This window comes from Populus euphratica, unplaced genomic scaffold, assembly GCF_000495115.2.
Source record: "Populus euphratica unplaced genomic scaffold, PopEup_1.0 scaffold158.1, whole genome shotgun sequence".
NCBI classification, from domain to species: domain Eukaryota; kingdom Viridiplantae; phylum Streptophyta; class Magnoliopsida; order Malpighiales; family Salicaceae; genus Populus; species Populus euphratica.
This window is the reverse complement of record NW_011499913.1, coordinates 780,503-798,590: the sequence shown is the minus strand read 5'-3', so window position 1 is coordinate 798,590 and position 18,088 is coordinate 780,503. Positions and strand designations below refer to the sequence as shown.

Here is an 18,088-nt window from a genome sequence, read left to right as displayed (position 1 = left end):
ATATATATATATATATATATATATATATATATATCAATCCACTTCACTTGATGTTGTAAATCAACCATCATTGACTGTTAAAGGTAGTTGCATGCTTGTTGGCTGCAACCATTGATGACGACTAATTAAATTTAATAATTGATATAATCGGACCACCAACATAAGGCCAGGTCTAGGGACATACACTGGCCGTGAATAAAAACTATATTGTGAAATACTTTTTTTTTTCTTTACAGGGGCATGAGAGCAAAAGAGTGTAAAATTTTATATAATAAAAATTAATTATAAGATAATATAAACTTGTACATATTTCAAATTTAAAAAAACTTGCATTCAAAAAAACATTAGATATTAATACAAATCACACATTAAGATTTCACCTATATATTAATTTAAGTTTTCAAACTAAATTAGTTATGGTTTTGGATTTAAGATTCAAGCTTACACCTTCTTAATCGCCAAAGTTGAAATGAAAACATTAAACATAGAATAAAATACCACATGCACGTACAAAAACCAGTTTATTTTAAATTAATGATAAAAAAAATATTAATTTGATAATTTCTAAAGTCACAAACATTTTTAAAACACTTCTTAACATGGTTTTTGCCAAGACGGTCAAGAAAAACTCCCCTGTGAAGAGCAGAAACTTCACGAACAATAAAAGCCTTTAACGTGGCTGGTGTCTGCCCGCATCACATCCATTGAACCGAATAAATTATACGCGAGTGCTGGAAGAATAAATGTCATAGACGGTGCGTGGATTTTTTCTCGACTAACCTTGCAAATCAGCCACCTCCTTCGTTGTCTTTTCATAAAAAAATAAATTAAAAAAAAAAGTAAATACCACGCCTTTACTTGAATATCGACACGTACAGGCGCATATATGTGTGTGTATATATATTAAAGAAAACCTTTTTTAATTTATCAGTTACAATCCCAGTTATAAAACTCAAATTTATTCTGATTCCCAGGCTGTTTTAAACTGAGAAAACAAATCAAGATATTAGCTTCCATGTTTGCCATACATCAGATATAAAACCCAATTAAAAATTAATATTAACCTAGTTAAATTTTTAAAAAATTCAAGAATGAAATTTGATAAATCCATGCCGAGTTTTTCAGCCATGCTGAAAATATCATTAAACCAATTTTCTTGATGTATTTTCCTTTCTCGATCAGATTTTCATATAAATCATCTATATTATTATATTTATTCTTTTCTGCTATGACATGTATCGGGATATGATTTTGGTTCAAAAGATGGCAAGCTCAACAGTAAACCGTGACCAAAATACCAGGCAAGCATTAAAACAGAAGGTGACATGACTGGAGCCAGAGTCTCAACTGGGAACTAACGAAAGAAAGTTCCGGTGTCACGGAAAACTACACTCCAGCTTGAATGATAATAGTAAAAGTAATTTTAAAAAACTTTTAGGAATGTGAATATTACTGTAATTTGCCTTGGGATTTTGTATCGCTGATGTTTGATTTTTTATTCGTAACTTTGGCTCTTTCATACGGTAGACAGGGGAGTGCTGATGATTATTATTATTATTATTACTATTATTGTTATTATTATTACTATGCTGTTGTTGTTATGGCGTGAGAACAGACAAAATTCTAGTAATCTCAACCATTCTTTTTTGATGGGATATCAGGTATGTTCGGATTCTGTTGATGGGATTAAATTTATATATTGTTAGATCGGACTTTTAACTAGTGCATTCATAAAAAGATTGGTTTTCTTTTAAATTTGAAATAATAATAATAATAATTTACTATTATTATTATTCAATGATATAATATTAAAAGGTAATTTAATTGGTTAGATTTTAAGTTTGCTCTCAAATGATTATAAGTTTAAATTTTTTAGGTTGATATCACTGTGAAAGTTTTTATTGGTCCAATGGCTGAAAAAAATGTTAAATTCCTTGATTTTCAAGATCAAGACTTAGAGTTAATATATATATATATATATATAATAAACTTATTTTAATGTACAAGGCTAGCATATAAAATGCATATCCTAATCAATTTTATGATTGATGAATTATTAATCCTTTTGCTTTAAAATTATGAATGTACTCTTAAACGTGAAAATAATTAATATTTTAAATATAATTTACTAAATTGATGACTTGGATAAATTTAATTACCTATAAGTGTTTTATTTGTTAGTCTATAATTTTAAATGCAAATTTCAAAAGAGTCAACTAACTCTGGTGGAATTAATTTGGATGCTGGCACGGCAGTATAATAATAATAATAATAATAATAATAATAAGATACGCTGTTGGAAGCTGTCAGGACACGTTGCATGCTTGTTTAACCGAATGAGACAGCCTTAGACCCTGACATCCCTTCTTAAGTTTCTTCTCCTCGTTCAAATTCCTAGGCATCCATCGCTTGCATGTTTTGATTTGATTTTAATTGTTTTAGTTGACTAATTTTGAGCTACACAATAATATCACAAAAAAAAAAAACAATTTTAAAATTACTAAACACACAAATACCCCACCTCGCAAAGAACTTAGTTTAAAATAAATACATGCTTGGCAATGCATTTCAATTTATTTTTCAAAATAGTCTTTGTATAATTTTTTAATGCATCAATAAAAAAATATATTTTAATATATTTTCAATTAAATTTTATTTTAGAAAAACAGATGCATTAACCGAAAAAAGAAAAGGAAAATATGTGTCTCCTGAACATATTGATGTGTATATCTAGGTAGAGCATTTTATCAGTACAATGACAGGATTGAAATGAAGTGCGTTACAAGCAAAGTAGCAAACCTTTTTCAAAATTCGAGAGTGTTGTTTCCTTCGAGCTGTTGCCTCCCGCTCGTTTGCCTTGTCTCGTAATAGAATGGCTGTAATCCATGGATGGCTGCTTCTCGTGGAATACGCACGTGATGTGTCGCCCCAGCTTACATTTATTGCTGGCTTATTTTATCAATTTCCGAGACGAATTATTTTTATTAAAGTGATATTATATCAATTTCCGAGATGAATTATTATTGACCGAATCGCTAGAAATCCTGTCAACTGAGTTGGTATTAAATATGATTTGATTAAAACTCGATCCTTGTTAGATTGCACTTCTCGGTTTTTCTTGGTTAATTTACTGAGTCTATCCGAGTTTAAGAATTGTGATAATTGGTCTAAAAATCACAGGCTAACATTTTTCCGCACATGCATTTCTCCATCACCTTACTATTGCTTGAAAAGCTTATTCTAGAATTCTCCTTTATAATTCGTACTTCATACACGTTGTTGCGTCAGGGAATTGTCAATTGGCCCTCGTGTCATATTTTCCAGGAAGACTATAAGGGATAGAAGGCAGAATGCTGGCCATGGTTCGACTATCTAATCAAACGAATTAATTTAGGGTTTGTTTAGTATTGTAGTTATAATTATTTTTTTAATTAAAATATATTAAAATAACATTTTTTTAATTTTAAAAGTTATTTTTTAGATTAATATATTAAAATGATATAAAAATATAATTTTTTTTAGTTTTTAACAAGAATATTAAATTTTTTAAATACATAAGTCCTGTCGTATTTTCAAACAGTGCATTGTATTTACTTGATTATTTTGGACTCAAGCCAGCTCATTAGGAAGCAAGTGGTGATATCATTGTGAAAGTTTTTATTGGTCTAATGGCCGAAAAAAATGTTAAATTCCTTGATTTTCAAGATCAAGACTTAGAGTTAATACACACACACACATATATATAAAATAAACTTATTTTAATGCACAAGGCTAGCATATAAAATGCACATTCAAGATTATCTGAAGAGAAAACTTAGTCTGTTAAATATTACTTTTTTAAAAAATACAAAGATTTAAAATATATATTTTCTCAAATTCGTGTATAGGTTGCGCTTAGTAATTCCTCCCTCATCTCCATCTCCATTGGATTATTGATCTGGATGAAACCATTTATGAAAATACTAAGCTTGGTTTACATGACATGGTATTTCTTTTTAATATTTTTATATTCCCGTAACAAAACTAAAGAAAAATTCATAAAAAAAAAGACTTTGAAAAAAGAAATTATTAGGTGAATCTAATTTATCATCTTAGACCAAACTAATAAAATCTTTCCACGTCATCAAAATTATCCTAATCAATTTTATGATTGATGAATTATTAATCTTTTTACTTTACAATTATGACTGTACTCTTAAACGTGAAAATAATTAATATTTTAAATATAATTTACTAAATTGATTACTTGGATAAATTTAATTACCTATAAGTGTTTTGTTTGCTAGTCTACAATTTTAAATAATAAAATAAATTCATATAATAATTTATCATTTAAAATAAAAAATAATTCATATTTTAAATACAATTTACTAAATTGATGACTTCGATAAATTTAATTATCTATAAGTGTTTTATTTGTTAGTCTATAATTGTAAATAATAAACTAAATTCATATAATAATTTATCATTTGAAAATAAAAATAATTCATATTTTAAATACAATTTACTAGATCGATGACTTGGATAAATTTAATCAACTATAAGTGTTTTATTTGCTAGTCTATAATTCCAAACAATAAACTAAATTCATACGATAACTCCTCATTAAAAAATAATTAGCCGCATTATCTATCTATGGTGGTGCCATGGTGGCGCCGCGTGGGACCACTCATCCAAGAACGGGGAGCACCCGGGAACCAAACCGGCTACTAGCTTCGGTCCACATCGTATTCACCTTGAGCCCGAAAATAGAAGCCCAGCTACCCCATATAAATATAGCTTCCTTCTTCTCTCTTTCTCTCCCGCGCTGTCAGTGCTGCCCGGGAAAGTCATCGCTGCTTCAATACCGCACAAGAATTCAAGGTATGACATTTCTCTAATATATACATATATTTTTGTTCTCGTGAGTTATAATCTGTAGATTAGTTTCTTAAGCACATTTTTTGAAGTGGGTTTTGCTTGATTTGCACATCTTGCTGGGTTTTGGTCCAGGTTTAATCTTATAGATGTTTTTGGTTTTTGGGGTTTTAATGGAGATTATGGCTAGTGAGTATCTCAGTTGATGATAATAGCTCAAAAGGGAAAAAAGGCCATTCATTGTTGGTGTTTTTCTGGTCAATATCTCGGCTTTTGGGTTATTGAGTACTTGTAATTCAAGTGTCAAAGAGTGAATGAGTGTGATTTTTCACAATTATGATGCAAGTTTATGTTCCCTTTTCTTCTTATTTATAGATAGGATTTGGATTTTTTGTTTTAGTAAGGGCGTGGTGGCAGCTATGGCAATTAAACACGGGGAATTGGTGACTTTAGAAGAACTCAATCCATCTTCACCTTTTTTTAAGCAGGGAGCTTCGGTCAGAGTTACTGGAAAGTAAGAATTCTGTATTTTGTGTGTATTTATTTCTGACTTGACTGTTTATGGATAATATTAGCTGTTTGTTTCTGAATAGGATTCTAGAGGGGTCTGCATTTCTGGCCAGGACCCCGAGAGAATCCACTAGAATATCTGCAACGCTTATAGTACTGTCACAAGTAGTGTTCCATAAGGTTTGAATGACACTTGTTATGGGTAGAAAGTGGTATTTGTATTTGAAGGAGGGTTTCAATTGCAGTCTTGTAGCGAGTTGGAGTATAAAACGAGATGGAAGTGATAATGGGGGTGGTTATAGTGGCAAACGGGTGATCATTGCAATGTTGTGGTAAAGGCTGTGACAGCAATGGGGTTGTGTCGAGGGGATTTGGATACGAGGGTTTGATAGTGAAGAGTTGTACAAGTTAGATTGATTTGATGATGCAATACAATTGACCGAAAGGGAGCTGATCATAGAAATGATGTTGGCGAGGAGCAAATGGACTTGCTGTGGACTTGGTGACAGCTGCTTTGTAGCAGCAAAGTAGAATAGGAGTGGTTGGTGAGATAGCTAGGCGGCATTTTTGTCATCATGTAGGTGATAGTCATGGCATTGAAGAGGTAGTTTTGGCATGGTGAGGAGGTGGCACCAGTATGAGCAATTGTAGGATGGTGGTGGAGTGAAATAATCGGATAGAGTGTATCTGATGCTCACAACTTTAAATTGATCTTGACTAGTGGGAAGGACCTGATGTCATCACACACACACACACATTGAGAGAGGGAGAGGTCACACAACTTTGGCTGCAGAAAACAACATGGTGGGGACACCAGACTTGAAACATTATTTACGCACTCGTATGATCATAGACGATGAAGAATAGCCAAAGCTATTGAGAGACTGGGCTTTAACATATGTTTTGGTTTAATTTATTTGAATTTTTAGTTTAATTTTATTAATTAGGTTTTATTTGTTGAGTTTGATTTAATTATTATTGGGTATTTTATTGAATGAGTCATAAGCCCAATCACTTGTTCTAGTTAGGGTTTTAGTATTTATATTCTACTTTTCTAGTTAGGGTTTAATGACAGACTTTTCAAACTTTTCCCTTCCTAAATTCTCTTTTCTTTCTTGCTTTTCTCTTTCTTTGCTTCTTTCTCTAAATCTTCTTTCTCTTCTGCTTTAATTATTTTTGTTCACTCTTCTGCATCACAACACATCAAAGAAGGAGTTATTCAGAATCCTTATCTTCCCTTTACATGAATGAAATAACATGTTTCGTATGCAGATGCTCATGTGCAATATTCACAGACATGCTCCTTAGATTATGTCTTGGTTTCGTTATGTTCTCATTTGTTTTTGTGCCATGACAGTAATTCATTCTCCACCCTCCCTACCATACCATGTCATTGTTTTTGTTCCTGTAGAAAAATCCACCAGACCCATAACCTTCCAAGGGCATTCTTCTTAATCAAGGCCAATAGACTAACATTCCTTTTCCCACCAAATTAGTTTAGTACAAGGGCTGCCTGAAGCCTATTACATGGGCATTGTAGTGCCATATCTGATGCTATCTTTTGATTGTTTACAGTTAAAGGGGTTCTTTGCTTGCTTAGGAGGTCTGATTGTGAAGAGGGATGCCTTGTAGTTTTCTAGATATTTTTGCGTGGATGATGTTAAACTGATCATTATCCAATCATATTTTTGCTGAAAAATTGTGATTCTACTCATTTTCATGTGTCTGAGTTATGAATATTCTGCTTGGGGCCAATCTTTCACTTTTATCGGTATTATTTAGGTGCTTGGATGCCAGGCAAGATCAATCATTATAGATAGTTCAATAGTGTACGTTACTGTAATCCTTCTCCAACTTGGTGTTTGTTGTAAAGGTAGGAGATATTGAATGTTGCACCACATATATTGAATTTGCTGTCTTATCATGAGTTGATTATTTTATTCTGCAATCATTACTGGAAACTTCAATCTGTTGTTTCCTCCTAGGCTACAACAGTATACTGTGGAGACAGCCATAGCTGTAGTTGCTGATGGAAATGCCACCCTAAAGATTGACACTCAACACTTAAGAGACATCAGCTTTCGAATGGGCTCCGTCTACCAGTTCATTGGCGAGCTCCTCATTCAACCTGATAGCGAGGTAAGAGTTTGATATTAAGTCGAGGGCTGGCTGCAACAGTCTCTCTGTCCCTCTGCTTCCATAATGCTCACTGGAACCGTGTTTTGTTTCAGGCAATCTTGCAGGCACGTGTGGGCCGGATTGCTGATGGCATTGACCTTAGCCTCTATCCTCAGTCTCTCCAGCTATTAAGGCAGGTCCAAGCTGATCACCTCAACAACTCAGCTGGTTAAAACTGTCATAATGCTGAACCAATCCATCAAAATACTTTCACAACAAGACGTATCAATGTAAATTTCTGGAACGTCATATATACATCCAGGAGCTGATTCCTCTTTCCTCTTAGCCTTTTCTTTTTTTTTTGGTGACCAACTTTTGCAAGATATGAATATTTAAAAGCTGGCAATTATCAATGTTAGAAATGCTTTATGGTTCTACTTGTCTTTGTTGCATTTTCCTTGCTCATCAAATACCCACAGCAACAAGCCTGAAAGGGAACAGCTACAGTTTTCAGCACGGTAACCCTTAAGAAATATAAAAGTGCATACTTTTATGGCACTAGTGAAATCATGGAATAGACTCTATTTTTTAATCTTTCTAGACTCTTTCAAATGAATAAACACGAATTTCTTTTAAATAGCACTGCCTGCATCATGATAGAGCGGGGGGACGATTGTGCTCTCGCATCTTTATTCCTTAAGCACCGTTTAATTTGTCCAGTAGCTCTTGTCATCATGTCATGTGATAGTGCAAGGCTGCAAGCTACATGAGGTAATTTCTTGTTTAGGTGAAGATGCTTCTATGCAATGATGGCTAGAGACAAACATGGTCCCTAACCATGCTTTGCCATAGAAACTTGGAAATTGTGATCACTGGCAGATAATCTTCACAATGATAACACTCATCTTCCATACGCAGCATCTTGCCACCTTCTCTGCCTTGGTCTGGTTTCTATATGTGGACAGTTCTAGGAGACATCTTGCTATGTTCATACTGCCTAAGCCTGATAATCATGATTGATGAGACGAAACCGTTCCCACCTTTTTGGGCTGCTAAATCTAGAGCAGGCATTGATTAGATCAAAACTGACAGACGCCCATTTATAGAAGTTGAAATCCCAATCCACGTTGGCTGTACACTTCTGCTAAAGAACTCGAGCGCACCATTTTTTCATGATAATTTGCCGTTTTCTCACTTTGTTTGACGAGGTCCATGTTATTGAGTTGACAAGCATTTAGACGTTTGAGATCATATCCTCTCGTTAGAATATTCATCATGCAATCCCTCTCTAACATCATGTTATGTTCCATGGTCTAGAGGGAACTTTGGATTAGATTTGTGGATTACTTGTCATGAAAGTGTCATCAAGGAGAGGGATTCCAGCATCATCGATTAATTTACATTAAATGTCATTCAAAATTCAAACCTTTGTTTTTTGCTGTGGTCGAGGATCTGTGTGTGAGCTATCAAAGTACCCAAGTGGGATTTTGAAGGTAGGATTTTACTGGATCACCAAAAAAAAAAAAAAAAAACATACACGTTTTCATTAATATCCAGGATCATTAAACTTGTGTCGGCATAATGGTCAACTAGTGACTTACCAATCTGGAAGTAGCTCATACCAAGTTTTTTCTTTTTCAAACTATTTTGAACTTTGATCCAATCAAACTTGGAGCAACTTAATAAATTAAACCTTAATTAGTTGATTCAATCAAATCTGATTGAGATTAAATCAGTCAATTTAATTTTTTTATTAAAAAAACCCCCTAAAACAACCATATCTTTATATTGAACTGAGGGACTGAGTCACCATTCAATTAACTTTTACCATGCAATAACTATAACTAGGGATTTTAATTGGCCATACTCAGCAATTTCTTACAACTATTTTAGTATCTTTTTAATCAAGTATTGCACAGTCACACAACCAGCAATTTAAGAATTATTGGAATCCTATGACAGTGACCTCACTCTAAATGACATGCGAAGTCTTTACCAAAACCAATGTCTTCAAACTCAATTGGACACTTGCCTGTCCCCATTGGTGGATGGAATCTTGCACCACTCATGACCCATTAAGCACTGATGGGTCACTCATAATCTCTATTATCCAATCGAGAGCTAAACCTTAGATTACCACTCAATTAAAAATAATAATCTCTAGATTTGTCTTCTAAAACACAATTATTGAAGGTTCCAAGAGCACATAGACTTTAGTCCTCTCCTACCAATAAGAAAAAAAGGGTCATCATTGACTCGTTCTCTGGAGACTTGCATGCCTTTATCCAGTGCACCGCCCCACATGTGATTGTTGGTCTTACGTGTCAACTTCTTATTTGTCAGCAGTGGTCCCTACCTCATCATCAGCCCATGGAGTCCCTCCTCTTTTGCACCGATTAGTCAAACATGAGGTGTTACGGAAGGGCGGAAACAGTAATGTGTATAGTATATGTACCAAATACATGAAGAGACATTTATTTTTATATTTTAAAAGTATTTTTTAAAATAATAATTTTTTATTTCAAATTAAATATTTTTTAATATTTTTGATGTGTTATTGCAGCCTTTATATATAAATATATATTTGTATTGCAGACTTTATATAAATATATATTTTACGATTATGCTAATTTTGTAACGCAAGCAATTACGCTACAGAGAGGAGCACAACTTTCATAATTTTTTTTATTACTGTTGAGCTAATAATTTGAGTAGTGCAATCAAGCCAATCTAAATTATTCTTTTATTTTTTTTTATCTGTTATAGCTTGCAAATTATTTTTGTAAATTATATTTTTTAATAAAAAAACTCAAAGTATTTTATTTTTAAAATTTAAATTGTTTTTTCATATAAATACATCAAATTAATTAAAAAAATACTAAAATAACATGTTATTTTGATTTTTTTATACAAAAAATATTTTTAAAACACATTTAAATACAATTCCAACCACAAAATAAACTATATCATGGCATGTCATGCCATTTATACATAAAATTTTCTTGAATATCATATTGAGATTCCATAACTGCTGCCAGCAATTTGATCAAGAGGGTTTTGTTATTAAACTCTTTTGGATCATTACATTATGAATTTTTTTGGGTTTCAAGTCTTATTTCTTATTAATTAAATCTCTAATTTTCAGATCAAGCCGTGAGCTATATACCCTCACACATATAGAAAACAACACAGCCAGTCATGAATAATAAAGAATTAATTGTAAATAAGTTGAAGTGACTTACAAGCAATGGATGGATTTCCTCTAGGCTATATATATATATAGCTTTGAAGACATGGGAACATATATATATTGAACGTGATCATAAGTATATATATATATATATATATAGCTTTGAAGACATGGGAATATATATATATTGAACGTGATCATAAGAAAGATCATTCATGTGTCGGCCCTGTAAAACAAGCAGCAGTTGGGCAAGGGTTCACATGTCGTGGTTTATCCACCACCACTCAATACAGTCTCATGAGGGCTAGATCGATTGGAGTCATCTGCCAAGATTTCGAAGGCGACTCGTCTCCTTCATGGACCCACAGGAACAAGGGTTTTTGAGTCCTGGCCAGGCTAGCTAGAAGTCTTCAAATCTGCAAGAGAAAGGAAAAGAAACAGCCAAGGATACTACAGTGACAATATTATTCTAGCCGGTCGTGTGGGGCAATCTGAGTCCTTGGTCCTTACCACTCAATGAGATTATCACCATATACGTATTATGGCTCCTAAGCTTTTTGAAGCCACTTTGAAAGGTATCTGAGATTTTTCTGTGGTATGAGGTAAAGGTCTGCCATTTTCCTTTACTGGTAATCCACTAACCCTATCCTTTATTCAGGCAGGATCTTGCATGGAAATTGGAAGTTCTCCTGTTTTTTTTAAACCCATAGTTATAAAACACAGCGCGCTAGTCACGATCAAGTCCATTACTCTACTTAAAACCATGACCATGAGTTATGTTAGTCATGAGATGGGATACTAACTAAGAACATAGTTATAAAACCTAATTTATCACGTTCAAGTTCATTACTTGACTAAGATCATAATTATTAATTAATTAGATTAATTAATTTAAATTGATCTGGATTAATCTAAAATAATATTATTTTTTTAAAATAAAATGATGTATTTTAAAAATTAAATTAGATCGACTAAATAAAAAATTAACCACCCAAATCTATTATATTTGATAGCACTATCACCAACTTGGTTTACCATAAAATATTATATTTGATCACACTAACACCCACTTGATTCACTATAAAACTTCACTTAGCTAGATTTTAAGTTGACTAGTCACCAGATTAGCTTGTAGGGTTTAATAACATTAGCGAGAACCCGTGGGAAGTATATAAATGAACACAAAAAAGCAATTTTCTGATAAACTAAATAAATTTTTTCTTCTTCCCTCTAATTTTCAGATACTTCATTCTATTTTCCATGCATAATTAAGTGGTATTTCATGATTGGCTTTATCCTAGATGACGAATCATCAACTGATTTTTTTTAAAATTTCTTTTCATTTGTCGTTTAATGTGATATGGGCTTAAATTATTAATTGAGAATAATTAATTTGATAAATATAAAGTAGATGTCGGTCCAACATTGAAGCAGGTGGTTTGTATTTAGCCATGTATTTGGTTAGAAATACTAGGAGTGGTATTATGTTTAGTGTTTGAACAAAGACATTTACTAACGATGCAAATCATCTTAATCTCTTAGCAACTTCAACTTCCATGTGTTTTCAAGGTTTAAAGTTTTGGTAGAAACAAAAAATCAGTAAGGTCATTCATATTTTATTTTGTAATAATTATGATTATTTTTTAATCTTTGCGCATATAGGAGTATTTTTATCAAACCCAATATAATAAGTTAAATTAGAATATATTACTAGCTATTTTTTTTTAAAAAAATCCAAATGAAACTTGATTTGATATAATTTGCTTGAACTAACTTAATTTTTAAAAAATCCAAATGAAACTTGACCTAGTATGACTCCCTTGATCTAATAAGTTAACATGATACATAGTTGATTTGGTTAAAATTTATTTTGAATTTTAATTTTTTTTTTAAATTATATTAAACAAAGTTGATTTAATGACTTGGATCAATCTACTCAACATAACTTTTGAATTAAATCAGATTTAATATATAAAAACCAAATTATTTTTAAGTTGCTTTTGAGTGGAACTGTTCACACTATTGTTTTTGTTATATATGAAAACCGAATTATTATTGAATTGGATTTTAAATCACTTATAAAATTTGTATATAGATCGAAACATTAACAAAATAATGATAAAATCATAATTTGAGAAGTAGTTGAGAAGCAAAGCCACCTTTTATATATTTTGGCCATCACCATAATGATAAAATCATGATTAATTCCTACGAATAAAGAAGTGTTTCCCCCTGAAAGCTAGGTCCACTACATTCATGCTTGTCTCCTTCATGAACTGGTATTCTCCAGGTCTGAAATATTTTATACCTGGGAGAAAAGACAGAAAAACTTGAACTCCACATTTATCATTTCATTCCTCTCTCCCCCCCCCCCCCCTCCCTCTCTCTCTGCACACACACACACACTGCAAAGTTTTTCACTACTTAGAGCCCCGTTTGAAAATGTAATCCCACCTGCATGCAACCGTGTGATTACATTTTAGGGGCATCAAGGCACGATGATAACTATACCTTCTTTAGTTTTGCTTGCTTGTAATTAATCTAAAGAAGTCTTCCCCATCTTAATTTGGGTCGTAACTCTAAGACTTGACGAGGAGATTAAAGGAGTGGTTGTTACAATAAAAATATTGTTTTTTTTTAAGTTATTTTTATTTAGAAATATATATTTTAAAAATTAATTTTAACATTAATATAGGTTAAAAAACATAAAAAATTCAATTCATTTTTTTTGAAAATCCAATTAAAGTGATATCCCAAATAAACACTAACTTAGAAAAAGTTTAGGATAATTAAGTGAACTCATATTAATTATTTTTATTAAAATAGTAATGTTTTTTGTTTTAATATTAACACGGTACGTAGGGTTTGAACTGGCTAATATCAAATAAATCATTAAGAATCTAGTTAGGTAGAACAAATTTTATTAATTTTAAAAATTCAATATTTCAAATTCCCCGGATCAATTAACTCATCGATTTCAGGTCTCAATTTCTCAAGAGACTATTCATTTTGAGCAAATTAAAGAGGAGCTACTCCGTATGCATATCATTCTAAAACTTAATAAGCTAGACACTCCAAAATTAGTTTGTGGTGCATATATATATATATATAGATAGATAGGTAGTCAATAAATGGGAGAAAAAAATAAAATAAAATAAAATTACAGACCTTAAGAAGCCTTTTATGAAGAAGAAAGAGTAATACCTTGAAATGTTTTTGGATTCATTATTCAATTAGCTGATCCAAATTAATTCAAATATCCAACTCAACAATAATTTAATGAAAGTGGAGATGTCTTTGCTTCTCAACCAAACACACTCAATGAGAGAAACCTCACCAATGAAACCTTTAGTCAAAAGTTCAATCATCAAGGAATAACAGCATGCAATGTCTTGATCTTTGTTTCAATCCATGTCGAAAACCCACAAAAACTGTCATAATTAGAGTTAAAAATAAAATAGAAATGTCAAAATTCATCAGTTTTTTCAATAATCTCCACTAATTCATCATATATACCTCATCTAATCATTCACAAAAATCTAATAAAAAATCCATCTAAATGATTACCAAAAAATCCCCTAAAAAAATAAAAAAACATCATTGTAATATTTTTTTAAAAATTAACAAGTCTTTGATCAATTTTCTCTTTATTTTTTATAAAACATGGATAAAATCAAACCCTGGATTAACAAGTTTTCAGGATAATTCAAGTTTAATAACCATAACAACAACAATTAGATTACTTAACAGAAATTCTGTAAATAGAAAAAGAAAAGGAAAAATAAAGAGAGAGAAATAAAGTCTTCTACAAGAAAAAAAAGAGTCTATAATACTGGAGCAAAAACAGTGTTTTTTGTTTTTGTTTTTGTGTTCGTGTTTTTACGTATAACAAAAGAATTCTCTCTGTGGATGTCTTTGTTATCTTCTACAAAGATAAAAAGAGAGAGAGAGATCAGGACATTATTATGGACTGTGATTTTTCTCTATATTCTCTTTCTCGAATTCTCAGCTCCTTTTCTCCCATTCCTTGCATCAAGTTCTCCCAGATGATGCTATCTTTCCGGCATGTTGATCATCACCAGTTTCTTGCTCTCTAAGTTCTTCTTTAGCTTCAAGGTCTTGTAGTGCTGTTTTTGCTTCATTCTTTAATCAATGTTTAAAGGATCCTCTTAGGGAAATCACTTTGTGTTTTGTGTGTTGTCATGGAAAAAAAATAAAGCTTAGAATTGTTAAAAAAGGGATGATTTAAGGAGCTTGAATGAGCTGCTTCTTCTTTCTTCTTTTGGATGAATCTCTTATGTGAGTTTTGTTTGGTTGCTTTGAAGTGTCAGAAAGTTCAAGAAAAAATATTTCTTTGAATCTTTTAAGGTTCATTTTGTTTCAAGTTTTAGTTTGTGTTAGTAACTTTATGTCTCCAAATTTGGTTTTCACTTTGTCATTTCACTTTTCTCTTTGCATTTTCCCCTCATTTTCTTGGCCACCAGACAAAAGGGGGCATTCTTTATATCAGCTGGTGATGAATAAAAAGAGTAAAAGTGTGAATATCTTTTCCTCTTCTTTTCTTTGATCCCAGCAAATGCCAAGTATGTTGTCATGGTCCTCATGGATATTGAAGTAGGTCCATGTTTTTGCAACTTGATCTTTTTTAATTATTTTCTGAGGATTCTGCTGATGATGCAAAATATTAGAAGAGATGAAATTCAATTACTACCCTTCTGCTTGAAGTTTCTGAGCAACCAAACACAAACAGTAATGGAATAACCTGAAAAGTTTAATGGCAAGTTGCTTTATTGTTCTGTTATTCTTGGCTTTTCTACAGAATTCTATATGCAAATTGCAATGTTGGAATTCCATGTCAGATTGAATATTCTGTGTGATGTACTGATATGCTTCAGATTCACAGATTTTTGGTTCTTGCTATTATTAAATTGTAAAGATTCTTTATCTTTCCGAGTCAGACAATGTCCCTTTTTTGTTTCACTGACTGTAACAAACCATTCTTTTGAGTCCCAGCTAAGAATTTTGATTCAGGAATACTGTAACATAGCTTCCTTTCTAATGAATTCTTTATAATTTCCTTTCTTTCTCGTGATCATCATACATGGCTGTACGTGTTAAATATTTTTTTGGATGTTCAGAGACTTGAGTCTACAAAAAGCTAGAGAACCATACCATATTGATGCGTGTGGTGGCCATTTGAATTGAAACATTGGCCATGGGGCACTTATCCTCCATGTTTAATGTGTTGGCAAGGTCATTTTCATTAAGGAAGGTGAAGAATAATGGGAACGGTGATGGAAGAGAAGCCGCAGATTTAATGGTGAAAGATGCAAAAAAGAATGAGATGATTTTGAGGTCATCTGGCTATGTAAATATTGATGGTTCGAATAATTTTGCAGCAGTTTGCTCGAGGAGAGGGGAGAAAGGAGTGAATCAGGATTGCTGCATTGTCTGGGAGGTAAGCTATTAGCTTAAAGCATCGACAATTATATATGCATTCTCTTGTTGTGTTCTAATCCAGTTTCTCTTTATATGGTAGGGATTTGGGTGTCAAGCAGACATGATGTTTTGTGGGATATTCGATGGCCATGGTTCATGGGGCCATTTTGTGGCGAAAAAAGTCAGAGAGTCGATGCCTTCATCTCTTCTGTGCAATTGGCAGGAGACTCTTGCTCAATGTTCACTTGATCCGGATATCAACTTGGAATCAGATAAAAAGCATCAAAGGTTCAACATATGGAAACATTCCTACCTAAAGACTTGTGCTGCTGTTGATCAGGAGCTAGAGCAGCATCGGAGAATAGATTCATTCTCCAGTGGAACAACTGCCCTAACAATTGTTAGACAGGTGATTCAAGTTCCTACTTCCTTCTGCATGTTTCTATTGCCTTCATAGACCAAATATTGGGGGCAATAACCTATCAAGAAAAGATTTTTTATAGGTCAAGATTATATCAGGATGGCAATATAATGTGTCTGATCATGTTTTTGCCAGGGTGAACTCATTTTTGTAGCAAATGTAGGCGATTCTCGCGCTGTACTAGCAACCACAGGAGAAGATGGTAGCTTGGTACCAGTTCAACTTACTTTTGATTTCAAGCCTAATTTACCACGTAAGTTCCACTCCATCACTCTAATCCAGAAAGAAAGGCAACCTAAACAAGTCATTCTTACAGCAACGTTCATCTTGTTTGCAGAGGAGGCTGAACGCATACTGCAGTGCAAGGGCCGCGTATTCTGCTTAAATGATGAGCCCGGTGTGCATAGAGTTTGGCTGCCAGATGCAGACTCACCTGGACTGGCAATGTCCAGAGCCTTTGGCGATTACTGTGTAAAGGATTTTGGGCTAATTTCTGAACCTGAAGTGACTCAGAGGCATATAACTAGCAAGGATCAATTTGTTATCCTGGCAACTGATGGGGTATGCATAAGTAGAATGCTAGTAGAACAAGTTTTCAATATCCAATGTTTAAAATCTTAATCAAATTTCTAAAAAAGCATAACAAGATTGCCATGCTTGCTTTCATTGTTTAGGTATGGGATGTAATCACCAATCAAGCAGCAGTAGAGATTGTATCATCAACGCCAGATAAGGCGAAGGCGGCTAAGCGTCTAGTTCAGTCTGCTGTCCATGCCTGGAAACGCAAGAGGAAAGGGATTGCAATGGATGATATATCAGCTATTTGCCTCTTCTTTCACTCCCCTCCTTCATCTCAACAAGTTCATGCTGCTAGTTCACCGAAATAGTGATCATAAAATGTAAACGAGCAAGGCCGTCCCCGCTGCTCCTTGTTGTTTCTTTGCTTAAAAACATTCCAATTTAGTTGACTACAGGAAGTGTTCATGTCATGCAATGACATGCTAGTATAGTCCCTTCCTTAGACTCGAAACTGAAAATTTCTGGATGCCGACAAGCTCATCAAAAGCACGAGTTTAAGATTACCGTAACCATAAAAGCTATCACAGTTGCAGAAACACACTAAATCAAGAAATAACCGAAAAATCAGAGGGAGGGAGGAAGAGAGAAGCTAAGGTAGATCATTTTATGGGCCTGTTGATGATGTTTTTGTCTAAAGTAACACATCAAAAACTAGGCCCATTTAGCTTTTTCAAAAGGCCCATTCAGTGCAAAGATTTTTTGTGGGTTTTGTTTGCAGCAATTACTTTGAACATAGGAAGGTGAGTAAGAGTGGCCCATTACGGCCTGTTCACGAAACTTTAGAGGCTTTATTTACCATGACCTCTGTTGGGTCAAAGGGAGTGCGATTCCTACTTAATAAGGCCAAGGCCCATCATTACACAAGCCTATTTACATGGTAGGAAACACAATCATCAATCAGTGAAAATAGAGAGACGGGAATTTTTCTGGTCTCCCATGTTGTTCTTAGATGGAGACACTAGACTTATTAAACC

At 33.1% G+C, this 18,088-nt stretch overlaps 2 protein-coding genes across 4 annotated transcripts; both read left to right on the top strand.

The window, feature by feature from the left end:
- Positions 1-4,631: 4,631 nt before the first annotated feature.
- Positions 4,632-7,923, top strand: MDO1 (telomere-capping, CST complex subunit). 3 transcript variants are annotated; one of them, XM_011038610.1, is made up of 4 exons: positions 4,632-4,863; positions 5,275-5,371; positions 7,353-7,506; positions 7,599-7,923. In XM_011038610.1, the coding sequence occupies exons 1-4, from the start codon at positions 4,647-4,649 to the stop codon at positions 7,716-7,718; spliced, it is 588 nt and encodes a 195-aa protein (XP_011036912.1). In that variant the 5' UTR covers positions 4,632-4,646; the 3' UTR covers positions 7,719-7,923. The 3 variants fall into 3 exon arrangements, with proteins under 3 accessions (XP_011036912.1, XP_011036911.1, XP_011036913.1); XM_011038609.1 differs by having other exon boundaries at positions 5,233-5,371; XM_011038611.1 differs by having other exon boundaries at positions 4,786-4,863; positions 5,258-5,371.
- Positions 7,924-14,475: 6,552 nt separating this feature from the next.
- On the top strand, positions 14,476-17,623 carry LOC105134260 (Protein phosphatase 2C family protein). The gene is made up of 6 exons (XM_011038608.1): positions 14,476-14,791; positions 15,814-16,133; positions 16,215-16,523; positions 16,671-16,788; positions 16,873-17,096; positions 17,210-17,623. Exons 2-6 carry the CDS (start codon positions 15,891-15,893, stop codon positions 17,420-17,422), a joined length of 1,107 nt encoding a protein of 368 aa, XP_011036910.1. The 5' UTR covers positions 14,476-14,791; positions 15,814-15,890; the 3' UTR covers positions 17,423-17,623.
- The last annotated feature ends 465 nt before the right edge of the window (positions 17,624-18,088 follow it).